This window comes from Zeus faber, assembly GCF_960531495.2.
Source record: "Zeus faber genome assembly, chromosome: 10".
Lineage (NCBI taxonomy): Eukaryota > Metazoa > Chordata > Actinopteri > Zeiformes > Zeidae > Zeus > Zeus faber.
In genome coordinates this window covers 19,372,263-19,387,025 of record NC_137199.1, presented here as the reverse complement: position 1 = coordinate 19,387,025, position 14,763 = coordinate 19,372,263, and the positions used below count along the sequence as shown (strand labels likewise).

Below are 14,763 nucleotides of genomic sequence, written 5' to 3'. Positions count from 1 at the left end.
GCGTCGCCCCTAATGAGCGCCTCTTAGGGGGCTGGACGACAGGGCAGAGCCAAGGGACGGGAAGGCTGCGTTCGCTGACGGGTGGCCCCGGCGTGTATGTTGGTCGTTTGCTGTCCTACCCACTCGCAAGGACCATGTGGTTTTCGCTGAGGAGGAGCCATCTCCCCTCGCAGACCTGGCACGGTGCCCTCAGCTGTTCCAGTCTCTGCGTGTCCTTGTGGATATTAAGTTTCTGTTGGTGCTTGGGGGTCACGAGATGCCAAAACTACCACCCCACTGTGAACACGCAGTACGGGAAGCTGCGGGGGGTGAGGGTGCCCCTGCCCAGCGAGATCCTGGGGCCCGTGGACCAGTATCTGGGGGTGCCGTACGCTGCCCCCCCGGTGGGAGAGAAGCGCTTTTTGCCCGCGGAGCCTCCGTCCTCGTGGTCGGGGATCAAGAACGCCACTCACTTTGCCCCCGTCTGCCCCCAAAACATTCACAACGCCGTGCCAGAGATCATGATGCCAATATGGTTCACCTTCAACCTGGATATAGTTGCCACATACATCCAAGATCAAAATGAAGATTGTCTGTATCTAAACATCTATGTTCCCACAGAGGATGGTGAGTGTGCCCGGTATACAGGACAAACCTCCTTCCTTCCTCTTCCTCTTCCTCTTCCTCTCTGACTTTACCTCTTTATGACTTTGTCTCCCCTCTGTATTGTGTGCGGAGCATGACCTGTTGTCTGGCGCATGCTGTGTCAATGTCCACCATCTCAGCCTCTCATCTTGACTTGATCTTTCACGAGGTCTTTTCATCAACTCTCCCCCCTTTCATGCCACTGTTAAAAGGTTCCTCTTTTGTGTTTATGCGAGGCAAAACATAACCTGAAAAAAAACACAAAACACAAATGTGTTTCTTATCAATGAATAGCAGATTTGAGATGGAAAAATGAGCCCTACCAGAAAAGGAAAAGATGGGGCCTACTTTAGTAGATCTGGGTGCACCTCCCTTTCCCTCACTGTCTTGACTGTTCTGGGGTAATTAGCCATTAGTGATGAGTGGCCTGCCTCATTAGTGAATGATCTACCACAGGGTTGGTGAAATATTCTATCTGGTACACCAGAGGCCTGTGGCATTAGCTTGACCTATGTAAGACCCCTTACTCTCTTTGCATTGCCCAATTTGTCTTTGCACAGAGCTCAATTCAGAACGGTTCAAGTTCGGTGCAAAACACTTTGGCGCAAAAAGGCAAACATAGGCTAGCCTACACCGTGATTTAGAGTTCCTCCATAAAACCCGAATAATAATTCCTCGGTGACTCATTTGTGTTTCATCTGGACAGGAGACCCCACGCATCAGAATGGGGAGTGCTCTCTGGAAGCGCGTTGCCATACTCAATCCAGTTGAAAATGTCACCGTACATTTTGGGGTTATCACGTTCTAATTTGACTCACAAAGCGGCAACGTGTGCCAGGCTGATGTAATGGGTCTTATATAGAAGTGCATGTGAATAATATGGGCTTCCTGTGTCCCAGGATGCAGTAAATTTATTCCACATTTAATGGAATATTTCTGCAGCAACACCCCAGTTACTGTCTCAACAGGTCCCCTCGTTCTTGTTGTTTGGGAGACTTTGGGAGGTGGGGGGGGTTGGGGATTAAGATGGCTAAAAGGGTCCGGCTCAGTCTGAGTCGTTTGCATGTCATCTGCGGTCTCTTTTTCCAGAGCCTCCTGTTATTTTGTAGTTCTTTCGTTCATTTTACAGTTAAAAGGATATCCAAGGAATGTGCCAGGAAACCCAACAAGAAAATGTGTAGAAAAGGAGGTATGTAAAAAAAAAAAAAAAAAAATACAAAATAAACCAAAGTCACCATGGAGAGCGAAAGAGAGAATTTGAAAGAGTGAAAGAGAAAGCAGAGTGATGGGCGCGTCGCCCCCCTCTCCCCCCCAACCCCCATCAAAAGCCTACAAGATATCGCCGGCGATCAGCTCTGGAATCAAAGTGCTAATTGGAAGGAACACGGGACTTGCGACTCAGATTAACCTTGACACGTGAGCGGCTGTGTGCGAGGGCGCTTTCGCTGCGTGTGCACTTATGTGCAGCGCATGCTGCAGCCATGCTCCACTGTGATGGATGGTGCACGGTAAGGGGCCATAAGAGTGTTCGAAGGAGAACTACTTACCCAAAAAAGAAAAAAAAAAATGTTGGTTTTTTTTTGTTTTTTTTCAGGCAAAAGACAGAATTGTTTGTCAGTGACTTTGGTAAATTCCGTCTTTTTTCCTCATGCCGAAACAGGCCGAATTTGAATAAATGTTTCACGTTTGACTGATTCAGAAGCAGAAATCTCCCCGTTAAAGTTTTATTGAACATCAAATTGGGGTGCGGAAAACTTTGGTGATGTTTCAGGCTTTTTTTGACAGCGGTTAAGACGTCGGCTTATTGAAAATATTTGTCAGACCTGACAACCGAAAAACATTTGGGCCCTCCGCCGTTGATTACATTTACACTAAAAATGTACACGGCCATTTCTCAACCACCCCCCCCCCCCCCCCACAATATTTTACCGGCCTGACAAGTCGCATTTATTCATGCAGCTCATTCGCAGTCCAATTTTATTAGTGACGGGGAAACGCTTAAAGTTTCTAACAACACAAGGACAGATTCCCTACCTGCCCAAAGACACGGGAAGACCTGACGAGCGGCTTTTAGATTGGGTTTTGTCGGGCAGAGCTCAGCTGTTGATTTCCGTGGAGGCGGGCGGGAGCTGTCGGCCCCGCTCTGGGAGCCAGCCACTCAGCTCTGGTAAAACCAATTCTGTTTGAAACGGCCGAGCCCTCTGGGCGCTCCTGCTTCTGAATTAGTCTCAGTTGTGGAATATGCACCGAAAAATGTATCTCTTTAATATTCCTTCCCATTTGGAATATCTCAATAGTCTCTCTCCCCGGTGTTTGATAGCGAGAGCGGTATGTCCGCAGGTTGGTTTTGTGATGCTCAACATTCACCTTTTCCTGAAAATGTTAATATTGTAAATTTCATTTGAATTAGAAGGTTTCTTTTTTTGTTGCTTTGTGTTTTAATTGTACCTATTTTTAAAGTGGGTTTTTAAAGTTCATTGGTTTTCCCCCATTAACGTTTAAAACGGTGTCGTTTGACCTCCTAATGGACGAGTCTGTTTTTAATTCAACCTTTTGAACCCCCTCATCGACATCTTTCCGATGGAGTGGACAGTGGAGTCATACACACTGGACATATTTGCCACTAAGGATGCCTTTATTTACAAATCAGTCTCTCTGTGAGGAGGGAAAGAAATCAGAAGGAATTATAGCCTTGACTGACTAAATAAACAGTGTTGTTGTTGCTAAGCAACTGTACACAGTCGTGACAGGAGCAAGCTACATGATCCGCTTACCTCTTATGAGCACCTTTTGTTTCAATAGTGAGGACACACACACACACACACACACACACACCCAGCTGGCATTTTTTGAAAAGCTATTGCGTAGTAGACCCGTAGTTGGTCTACTAGTGGATCCACGGGCTTCATTGATATCAAATATATGTTCGTAATTTATTCTTGAAAATGTGTGGAATGATCTCAGACCATGGAATGCATCCCCTCCTTCAAAAGAACAAACAGAGAATCTTTATCAAATGCGCGATCTTCATAACTTCAATTTAGACAAATACCCAAATTTTCATTATTATACAGTAGTTAGTCGATATAATACTAGGATTCAGTCCGGGGTGAAAAGAAACAAACACACCCCGATTAACTTAAATGTTTTTAATGGGTTCATCATCCACACACGTGTTGATTGACTCTAAGATGCCTCCTTCAAACGGCCGACTGACAGTGCGGCATTTCCAACGGTGTGCGTGTTCAAATAACACAACAGCCCTCCAGCACGGCGATCCACCATTTGTGCTCAGGGGAGTGTCATTACACGACCTTCCCCAAGCTTTTTTTTCCACGGTGTCCCTGCAACGTCCATGCAGGTAGCGGCCAAGGTCGCGCAGAGGTGGCCGTTGGTGCACACTCAGCATCGCGGCCGTCCACCGGCCACGATGCCGCGAGCTCGCCCCCTCCATTGTGCCTGCACAGGGCGGGCGGCGCAGACAGCGACTGGGACATTGGAGCCGCCCTTATATCACTCCATCATTTTACCTGCACTGGGCGCGAAGTGAATGGAGTGAGGAGAGGGGTAATGATGTGCGGGGATATGGCTAAGCACTATTCAGTCCCCGGAGCGCTAGATTGGTTTCGCAATTGGTCAGTTTTGTGAGGACAGGACTGATGAGGTCAGTCCTCTTATCTTTTTTAAAAAGTTAACCTTTTTATTTTATTTTTTTTTTTTTCAATTGATTGTCAATCTTCAATGGGGATCGGCACGGGATACGTTTGATGAGCCTCTCACTGCGGCGCCGTCCCCGGCGATAAGGCGCACGTAATTCCCATTAGAGGACACCGCGTTTGACTCCGTTCTCCGCTCGTCCCCAACTTGTCACCAGCTTTCCTCTGTGTCCTCCACTCCAGACAGCGCTGTTCACCAGAGACGCCGCAAGATAAGCCTCTCTGACCTCCAAATTTATTGTCATCATGAGTCAATTTGAGATAAGTGGCGGCGAAATCTATTGTAAAATTTGGCCTGATTTGGACCACTCAACTATCGTTCCTATGCAGCCATGGCGGCAGCGTTCTGCCATGTGTCAGCAGCGCAGTGCCAGCGCTGAACAGCCGCGCCGGGTGCCAAACCTGTAGATTAACTCCCCCAGCAGAGACACTGGACATTTTTTCCTCTTACCCGCAGCCTGACCTCCAGTTGCTCGAAAGCTATGAAAACTGCAAAAGAGGCCCAATCCCGGTTAGACTATGTCTGGGCCATGGCAGACAGTAACACACCATGCTAATCCCTTTGGTTGGCCGACTCAGCCCTGCCTCGGGGAAGGAGGGGCAACCACCCGAGGGCTGGCGAGGAAAAGCCGCATTCCAAGCGGAGAGGGCAAAACTTTCTCTGCCCCCACCACCCCCAGCACCCCCACCACCCCCCATAAAGATGAGAACAAATATTGCTCTGTGTGATTTGGGACAAGGGCAGATGTCCCCCCTGTTTTTTTTTTTTTTGGTTCGATGGGGGAGGAAGCTGTTTGAAATGTATCTGGGGTGGATGGCATCCCCAGCGCGGGTCCGGCGGTGGCGGCGGCAGCGGGCGCCGGCGGCGGCTTCCTCTATTCACCACGACTTGAGATGCAAGACGCAGTTTAAGCAGGAAGTGGCCATTCAGAAGGCCCGGCGCCGCCGCGCCGTCCAGCTCTTCCGGTCGACGCGAGGCTCAAAATCTGCTCTGCTCCTTTGTTTGTCCCAGCAAAGCAGAGGACATGTTGGTACCAAAAGAGTCCGGCTTGTGGAGCGAGTTAGTTCGAACAACAATTGTGCAGACATACGCATCACAGACATACGCTGCGTATGTCTGTGATGAATTAAAGTCTCAATTTTCTGATTCCCAAAACATTTTTGAACATTTCACTTATATTTAACAGTTTTTTTTCCCATATGTATTAAAAATGTATATAAACAAAAAAATGACTGTATATATCCATTTCTCTAATTCAATTACTTGCCCAGTCTTTGCAGACTATTTGCAACTGTTGCAAATAAATACCTTTGACTATAATTGCGCACGCTTCGCTTTGCACGTCGGATTAAATTACATTTTTTCAAACTAAAAAAAAGAAAAGAAAATTGAACTGGCAACAACTGTTTTCGCTTTGTACGAATCCGCTTCGCGTCACGTCTCGGTTTGGGCCGAGCGGGGTCGGGGGGGTCGCGTTCGGTGCGCCCGCTTGTTAGAAAGTATATTTAGCTCCGGCGTCCGTGACACCTCGGAAGCGGCCCCGCTCTTTAACCTGTCTTCTTATATTGCCGTGCTTTAGACCGGCAGACAAACAACCCGGACTTTCTTTTTATTTGCTTTTCATTTTGCGAGCAGCTGAGGCCCAGTGTGAATTTTGGCTGTCCTTTACTCCCAGATTACAGCCTCCTTAACCTTTTAGCTGCATTCTCTATCATTCTCTCTTATGTGTCCCTCCCAAGCTGTTCCCTCACCTCTACACCGAGATACAGATTGTGAGAGATAGAGATGGATTGCGGGGAGGAGGGAGAGACAGAGGGGGGAGGGCAAGACGGAAAGGAAGACCGGAGGAACCAACGAAACAGGCTCTCTGAAGGGAGAAATGGCCACTTGAGGATTAGGGACTGAATATAACCGCACTAAATTGTCAGGGCTGCAACATTTCACATTTCACTAAGTCCCTTTCCACATTCTGACCTTTCTGATATTTAACTCCAAGTCCCATCTATTGTCAGTGAACCCTTTTTTTTCCAGCAAAGGGGAGGCAGTTAACATTCAGCCCTTCACCAACGTATTGAGTGAATTGTGGATTCAGTCTGGAGGTCTCTAGAGTTTCGGAGCCGTGTGTGTGTGTGCCTGTGTGTGTGTGTGTGTGTGTGTGAGTGTGTGTCTTTTATTATCTTCGTACTCCGACTCCAGAGCTGACTATTAGAATGCCTCTTTGACCAAATTCCGATCCTCTCGAAACGTTATTTCTCAGGGCCCCGCTTACGTAACGAGTAAGTCCATCAAACGTGGCATCCCCCAAAACCACATTTGATAAACGAGGCCGTTCGCTAGTTTGTTTGTCAGGGAGCATGAATAATGGCTGCTGTGCTCATTTCGAAGCAACACAAGTTATCCCTGCCGAGCGTCGGGCCTCTCCGAGGGATTTCCATAATTGGTCCGACACGTTTTTTTTTTCAGATTAGCAGTGAATTACGAATTAAAGGGTTAGGGGGACCAAGGTCACAGCCTCCAACCTCCCCCCACCCCCCGCTGGGTCACAGATGGCGGTGCTAAAAATGTTTGTGATTCCGATCGTCGATGTGACGCTTGACGCACGGGCGACCGATTCAAAGCGTCGCCGCCCGCCGCCCCACCCGTGCACGTTGCGAGCGCTGTCGTTTAATAATAGATCGTCTTCAGTGTTAGGCAGAGTTCAAAGGCAAAGTCGTTTTCGTTTTTTTTTAACATCCTTTTAAAACCTCCTGTCTCGACACCGTGTATGAACTCAGATAAACACTTTGGTGAAGGTTTTAGCGTCGGACTTACGGGATATTTTGTGAGGCTGAGAAGGACCCAACAGATTGTTTTAATTCAAAGTCGCATCTACAATGTCTCCGAGTGGGAGTTTGATTTCACTCCCGCCGCTCTTCAAAGGCGTCTCCAGTATCGCTAACGTCTGACTGCGCTTTCGCTGATCCGCCAATGTAAATAGAGTCATGTCATGGAGTCATCAAGCCCGATTTTTTCGACAGCTAAATGATCTATTTCGGGATCAGATGTTGATTAATGTACCCGGCACAGTAAGGGGAGATATACATGCATCTCCAGGCAGAGTCGGTGCAGAGACATCTGGAGAACTTAGAGAGCGTCACGGAACCATCTGACGTCACGTGGTACGAAGGGAATCACGTATTCAGCTAGGCATACTCGTATACTCTGCGTTTTATTCTTATCTTTAAGTGTTTTTTTGTTTTTGTTTTATTTTTCCATTAATAACTTGCCAATAAGTGCCAGTAATTCCATGGCAATCTATAAATTGTTATCATCCATCTTTCAGTTGGAAATATCTTATGTCAAAAATACTAAAGACAATTTAAAAAGCAAATACAACTAAGATAAATATAACACAATATGTATTTTAACATCAACAACAACTGCTGAACTGTAATAATAATTTTGAAAAATCTTCACAGTAAATCAACTGAGTCAGATGAAAATTTAAACCCAACACAACACATATTTATAGTTTATCACATTTGTAACTTTACTATGAGCGAGGCGATATAATTATTGGTTGATTAATGTTTAGATGGAGCAAATGTGGTGCCATTTTAGTGCAGCGTCAAATCTTAGTGAATTTCAATTTCCAAGTGAATTTTCCACAAATGTTCCAGTGATGTATGACTCTTCTCCTGATTCAGTGTCAGATGGTTCTCACTGTGTTATTTGCTAAAATAAGTGTATATGTTCAGATAGAATATTCCTATTCTACAGTATTTTTCCAAGGTCTGTATTGTATTTTATTTTATTAAGATTCAACAGCCTTGAATTCTTGCAATTCGCATTGTATCTGCTTTGTAGAAACTGCCCTTGAATAATTGTCTAGGATTCATATATTCATATATTTTCATCATATATTGATATATATATAGATATATATATATATATATCTATATATATATTCATAAATATATTCATCTATATACAAATTGACAAATTAATATTCAGATGTGGTTTTCGACAAATGTTATGGCGTTGTGTATTCAACTGGCTCCCCCGCTGTTCAGTGTCTTTAAAAAAAATGCTATTTTGAATTTCCCTGTGCCTTTCTGTGTCTCTCCCTACTCCAATATTAGGAAGCCATGCAAAAAAACAGGGCGAAGATTTATCGGATAACGACGGTGATGAAGACGAAGGTATTGTTCACGGTGAACAAAGATGGTGCATGGTTCCTTTTTTTTTGTTTTATTTTCTTTGTTTGTTTATTTTTTTCCCCATTTTATTCATCACGCACATTCATATCACATTTATGTCATTAGAAACAACGCCATCTGTGAAAATGATGAAGTTATGGAGTAAATGTGTCGTATACAGTATGAGTCAGCCCCATAAAATGTCTTACAAATTTAATTTCATTCGATGAAAAAAAGGCTTTTTGGTTTCCCAGATTGAGAAGGGATCCGGAAACTGGCGAGATAACCAACCAGGGGTTTAACCATTTTAATATTTCATAAAGTGACTGAGAAAATTGTTGTTACAAGGGCAGAGGCAGCGGTGAGAGCACACTTAAGGTGTGGGCTGCAAGTTGAATTTGTGCCGATAATGGTAAAGGGAATACGGTGGAGCTGCAGTGTAATATCAGGCTGTACGCTGGGTCTGCCAGCAGATTTAGATGAGGAGCCCCGGTTCAGAAGTGCTGCTGGAGAGGATTAGAGGAGAGAGGGGGAGAAAATGGGAAGTCGCTGCTCAGCAATCACATTGTTCACTTTCCATATTTATCTTGGGATATTCCTGGCTCAGGTTGGATTGCTGCCGAGATTAGAATGAGAGATGATTCTCTCTCGCTGCAACAGAAACAGCTTAAGTCCCCCGAATCAAAATCAAACCCTTGATATCGCCCTCCGCCCGTGTCTTCTCCTTCCGCGGCGGGGCAGGTGCCGCAGACAGGATGTTCGGTATCAGGGGGGGGAAAGCTTTTGACTTATGCCGCATGTGTGTGCCGGGGATAGACTGGATTTGTTTTCAGGGTGTGCGCCGCTGGCAAACGGGCTGAGTTTGTTGCGTTTGGGATTGAGATTGCTCCTGTGGAGGCTGTCAACGTGAATACATATTAGCGGTGTGTTTGGAGGGGGACCAATGAAACCAGATCCTCCCTCATTACCTCGGACGGGCGTTGCTGTCTCGCCGACGGCCACATGACCCCGTCTAACGCGAACCGCTGTCTTTGAAGAGAGGGGAAACCCTTGGCAGATTTGCGCTCTGTGGTTTTCATTTATTATTCATCTTCGTTAGCGGAGCTCGCCGAGGTAAGGCTGACCAGGGGTTCCGTACAGATGTTCAGGTGCCCGCGGTGTTGTCCGAGCCACCCTTTGCCACTGGGTGAAGTGGAACCTTTACGCTGGCCTTCACAGCAGAAGAGAAAGCGTTGCCATGGCAGCGCTTTGACATGCAGGTGTTTCCTCATTCAAGCCCAGGGCAAGCTGTTACAACCAAAGCCAAATTGCCTTGAGTGTGTGTGTGTGTGTGTGTGTGAGAGAGAGAGAGAGAGAGAGAGAGAGAGAGAGAGAAAGAGAGAGAGAGCGTTAGAGAGAACGAGAGAGGGGAAGAAAGAAATGTCAATGTTTGTCATCTTCTGGGCAGGCCCACATGTGTCTGTGCCCATGTATGTAGCCCTAAGTCCATTCAAAAATCGCTGACAAGTGCCGATCCCTTTGTCTGGCAAGTCTTTGCGTGCACACACAGCGGCTTGGTCTCTGAGCTGTTGTGCAAGACTAGCCTCTGTGAAAATGTGACATGTCTATTCTTTTCCGAGCGAAACTAATGCTATTTACCGTGCATCACCGTAGAAGCACAATGCGGTCTCAGACGAATCGCGCCGCAGCACTGGAGCTAATGCATGTGTGACAGAGTTGGCCATCAATCCCCAAGCATGATCCAGAGGATCTCCATTGTTTTGCTGAATATGACTTCATTCGGAATGTCATGGCCTGGGAACTGAACCGGGGTGTCCAGGGACTTTCTACCCCCCTAGAAGAGCCAGCTCTACCTCTGTGCGATAACAAGGCTTTCTGCTTAAGAGTGGATTTAGTATTGAGAGCAAACAAGGGGAAATGCCGATATGCGGTATCCCGCACCACAACAAATACACAGCCAAAGTAGGGCTTTGGCACAGTGGAAAAGGAGATTTCGTTCAGTGGTAATTGTTGGGGCATTACTCGAGGAAAACGAAGCATTTCACGTTTAAGGGCAAACATCCTCTCTTCCTCCTCTCTTTCCGCTCTCCTCTCCGTGCTCCTCTCGATCACGTCTTCCACTTCAATTTGGAGAGTTGCTGCCTTGTCTGGTGTCTCTGCCTCCCCCCATCCATCTCTCAGTCTGTTCATCCCACTATTACCCCGCTGTCACAGTTGGCAGTCGGTCTATCCGGGGCTAATATCCGCTGTGTCCACCATATTTCCACCGACCCTCCTCTTGTTACAGCCCTCAAGACACTCTGTCTTTTTTGTCTATGTCTCTGCCCTTCCTTCCTCTCTGTATAATTTTTGCCTGCCGACTGTCAATCAAAAGTCTCACAGAACTAAGCCCCAAAGTGCATTCTAATTCTATGGTGCAGAACGGCGGCGTGGGCCGGGTTACTGTGGTTTGCCCCCAGCCTACAATCAAGACTCAATTTTTATCTCGGCAGTTATTGCCACTGTTCAAAAGGCATGCATCAATCACCTACCTGCTGTTGTGAGATAAAGGCCGGGCATGTAAATACAGGGAGATTAGCTACGCGGCAGCTACATCTCTCAGGTGGAGTGGAACAGCGGTGGCACGGCATTGGCCAGAAAGGGTAAAACTTCCCAAAAATGACCAATTCACCCATCCCACTCATCCGTGTCCCGTGGCTGCCTCTGCCGCCCTCTCCCACTGATGAGGGGCGTGCGTGCGCGCGCGTGTGTGTATCTGTGTCAGGCCCATGGCATGCTGAGACTCCGGCTCTAATCGGGGAAGCTTCCCCACTGTGTGTCTGCACACATTCATGCATGCAGACACACGCGCATGGACCCCTATCCATTTAATCAGTGAAGTGTGCATACATGCACCCACGTTTGCACACGCAAAGGTACAAATACGCAACTGGGACACACACACACACACACACGCTGACACATAAACAGAGCCCCCCCAGTCCCATCAGAGGCTCTCCATTCTGGCGGTTCCAGCGAGCTGAGCTGAGCTCCACCTGCCTCAGTATTACCATTAATTCCACTGCACAGGCCCCCGAATAGATCCCCATCCAACGCAGCCCTCAGCACGGCTCAGGCAGCCTGCCGAGCGCTGAATCGACAATGGGGGCAATTCACGCGCTGCCTCCCCCGTCCTCCCCACTATTCCATTCTCTCTGATGTGGAGGCGATGAGGAATCGTGCCCCCTTGAAGCTCATTTATGCGCAGGGACATTTGGAACGCTGCTATGCCGATTATTTTCCAAGATAAGCATTGCTGTTAATGGCCGAGCCACAAGGGCATCGTTTGAGTCTTGTTTCAAAGGACGGCAGAAGGGCTGCTACTGTCGTTTTTTTTTTCCCGGTCTGTTTTTTTTTTTCATCATTCACTTTTCAGTGACAGAATAATTGGCACGGCAAAAACATGCAAAAGATCACTGTTTTTGATAAGTCAAGGCAGTGAGATACGACAGCCTGGACGAGTTGCTCCCCTTCGGGGTGTCCACGTACCAACCTCATAGTGGTGTGTACAGTAGATCTACTAACCCCCCCGCGCCCCCGCCCTCCAACGACAGCAGCCTTACCCGGTAAGACTAAAGGGCTGGAGTATCCCCTCTGGGGCCAAACAACTGTCTGTTGGTCTTAAAAAAGATGACAGCACCTCCACCCGCTACCTCCTCTCATCCTGATCCAGCTCTGCTCCAGGGGGCTTTGGCTAATAGCCTTGAAGGCTTCTCGCAGGGTCTTCCTTTTATATTTCACGTGGCCTTTATCTCCATATCTTTCTGCTTCACTCTCTCTCCCTCCCTCCTTCATCCAACTCTCTCACACTGTCGGTTTCTCTCTCTCTCTCTCTCTCTCTCTCTCTCTCTCTCTCGCGCATGTGATACGCAGCACTCTGTCCTTTTCAGAAAACAGTGCAGCTTGAGAGTAAAGATCAGAGCAGCCGTCTGCGAGTTGCCACAACATAGTGAATGCACAAACTCACCGAGCGGGGAGCGAGATGTCCCCATCACAAAAAGGTCACACCTTTGCATTGGATTTCGCCGAGGAGATGTCAAGATCTACGGTGGAGTCAACAAACACACTGCCGCAAATATTTCCAAGCGCACATCGCGCACGTCAACACGTTTTCCAATGACACGGTCAAATTTCCTTAACACGAGGCATCTCTCCGTTTTTTTTTTTTTTCCTTAAATGTCAAGTGTTGCGAGCCGCACTGTGACATTTAGCACGGATGAAACGGCTCCGCCATAAGATGCTCTTCTCCCCGCACGCTCCGTCACTCCACCCAGAGCACGTTCAGCTCTGAAAATTCACAGGCTTAAAATAGCAACAACCATGCAACAGCTTTTTTTTTTTTTTTTTTTTTTTTTAATGTTTCCTTCTTTGCCCTGTCATCCCTGCGTCTGAAATAGAAAATGTTCCTATTTTCTTCACCGCCATCTTCATCCCCCAAGATCTGGCTTTTACCCTAAGTCAGTGTTTCCCAACCTTTTTTTCTGCCACGGAACCCTTTTTACAATGAAATAATCCCACGGCACACCACTATCCTGTTAACCACTTAAAGCGTCACAAAACGTCACGAACGCATAGAACGGTGCTTATTATTATGGCCTGCTCATAGCTAGCGAAGCACGACTCGCATACGATTCGTTCGTAGCGAGCAAATCTTTTAAATTAGTTGGGAGTCCGGCAAAAGTTGGTGAACGGGTGAATGTTCTACTCACAAACTCACAAGATGATTACTGGGGACTAAATTAAAATTCCAAGCCAAAAAAGGTCTTGGTACTTTGCATAATTCATATTTAATGTGACTGATTCACACTTTGTATTCTACCAAAATAAATTATTTTGACAGAATTAAATTATTCTTGCGAGAATTCCACCGACATGTCAGCGCCAAACTGGCTCTTCTGACTCTTGTTCATCATTCACAGGAAGTAGCCCCTGACTCACCGCGCGTTACACCGACTGAATTAAGTGAACGAAGAGTTGGAAAATGTAAACTTTACTGAGTGATTCATCATTATTCAAAAAATTGTCAAATCTTACTATACATCACTATTAATAGTTTCCACTTCCAGTGTGAAATCTGAGCGTGATGTGGGGGTGGTGTGGTTTGAGCAGCCACACCTGTCTTGGGTCTAGATAATTGGGCCCAGGATCAGTGTGGCTGTACACCTGTTGCTCGCTAGAGCAACCCCCATCCCCCCACACACAGGAGAGGAGCCCTTGTTGGGTGTACATGTTGTGGAGGTGTGTTCCAGCCCAGGGAGAGGGAATGAGGAAGAGGCAAAACAGTGCCGGTTGGGGAGTATTTATTTAGATTTAAACAAAAAGGTGACTCGTGGGCCAAAAGGACAACTTATATGCTCGAAGGCAAATTAAATAAGAAATTAAATCGTTCGTTCGATCAACGCTTAGATGCCCTCCCCCAGTGACGTGTCCGGCGCTTTCGGTAGAGTGCTCCTCATGCCCGGTCAACAGCATGTCCCGCAAGCACGCCCTCGTCCCTCACTGCGGGGACAACAGACCCTATATTACTTCTTGGTCATGGATCGGACGAATCTCCGGAGTCCTGCCGTTCATTCGCCCGATCCGCAGCAGCTGGGCGGCCCCAGGATGGGAGCCTACACCACCTGTCTGCAGCGGCGGCTTGACCACGCCACCTTGGCCTGCTACAAATGTATTCGATCTGCTCCGGGCATGTTCCAGCTTGCCCACTCTCTGCAATAAAACTGGCGTATGGCAGCCTGCCACACGCCAGACACGGGTGTTGGGTTGAAGAGGACCAGTTTAATCACAGCAAGTGGGCTAGCTGGTACAGAGCATATAAAATACATGTTATGACAAGGGCTCCTCTCTTGTGTGTGTGGGGGGGTTTACCTGCTGTTTGTTGATAACCCTAACAAGCAACAGGCGTACAGCCACGTTGATCCTGGGCCCAATTACCGAGACCCAAGACTGGTGTGGCTGCTCTAACCACACCAACCCCACACCACATTAAGCTTGTTAGCAACACAGAGCTGTTATTGTGGCTGGATCTGAGTTATTAGACGAATTACAACAGTACAGCCTTGCAACTTTGATCTTGAAACACAAGAGCTAGTTTTACATTTATCTGAAGTGGAATTAAAAATTTCTTTCATGGCTGCTGAAAAGCACTGCCCTCAGTCACCCCGCCCCCGCCAGCCGACCCCGCTGATCACCCCCTGACAGCCGC

The 14,763-nt window shown here is 47.2% G+C and overlaps 1 protein-coding gene across 5 annotated transcripts in view; it reads left to right on the top strand.

The window, feature by feature from the left end:
• Nucleotides 1-485: 485 nt before the first annotated feature.
• nlgn3a (neuroligin 3a) overlaps nt 486-14,763 on the top strand; it is a gene marked incomplete at its 3' end in the record, with an annotated part of 110,063 nt that continues 95,785 nt past the window's right edge. Inside the window, exons 1-3 of one of the 5 annotated variants that reach the window (XM_080008044.1) lie at nt 486-606; nt 1,754-1,813; nt 8,463-8,522. In XM_080008044.1, the coding sequence (XP_079864170.1) occupies nt 501-606; nt 1,754-1,813; nt 8,463-8,522 (226 nt within the window). In that variant the 5' untranslated portion in view covers nt 486-500. Of the gene's footprint in view, nt 613-1,753; nt 1,814-8,462; nt 8,535-14,763 lie in introns of all 5 variants that reach the window. The other 4 variants (XM_080008047.1, XM_080008046.1, XM_080008045.1 and 1 more) reach the window with 4 other exon arrangements.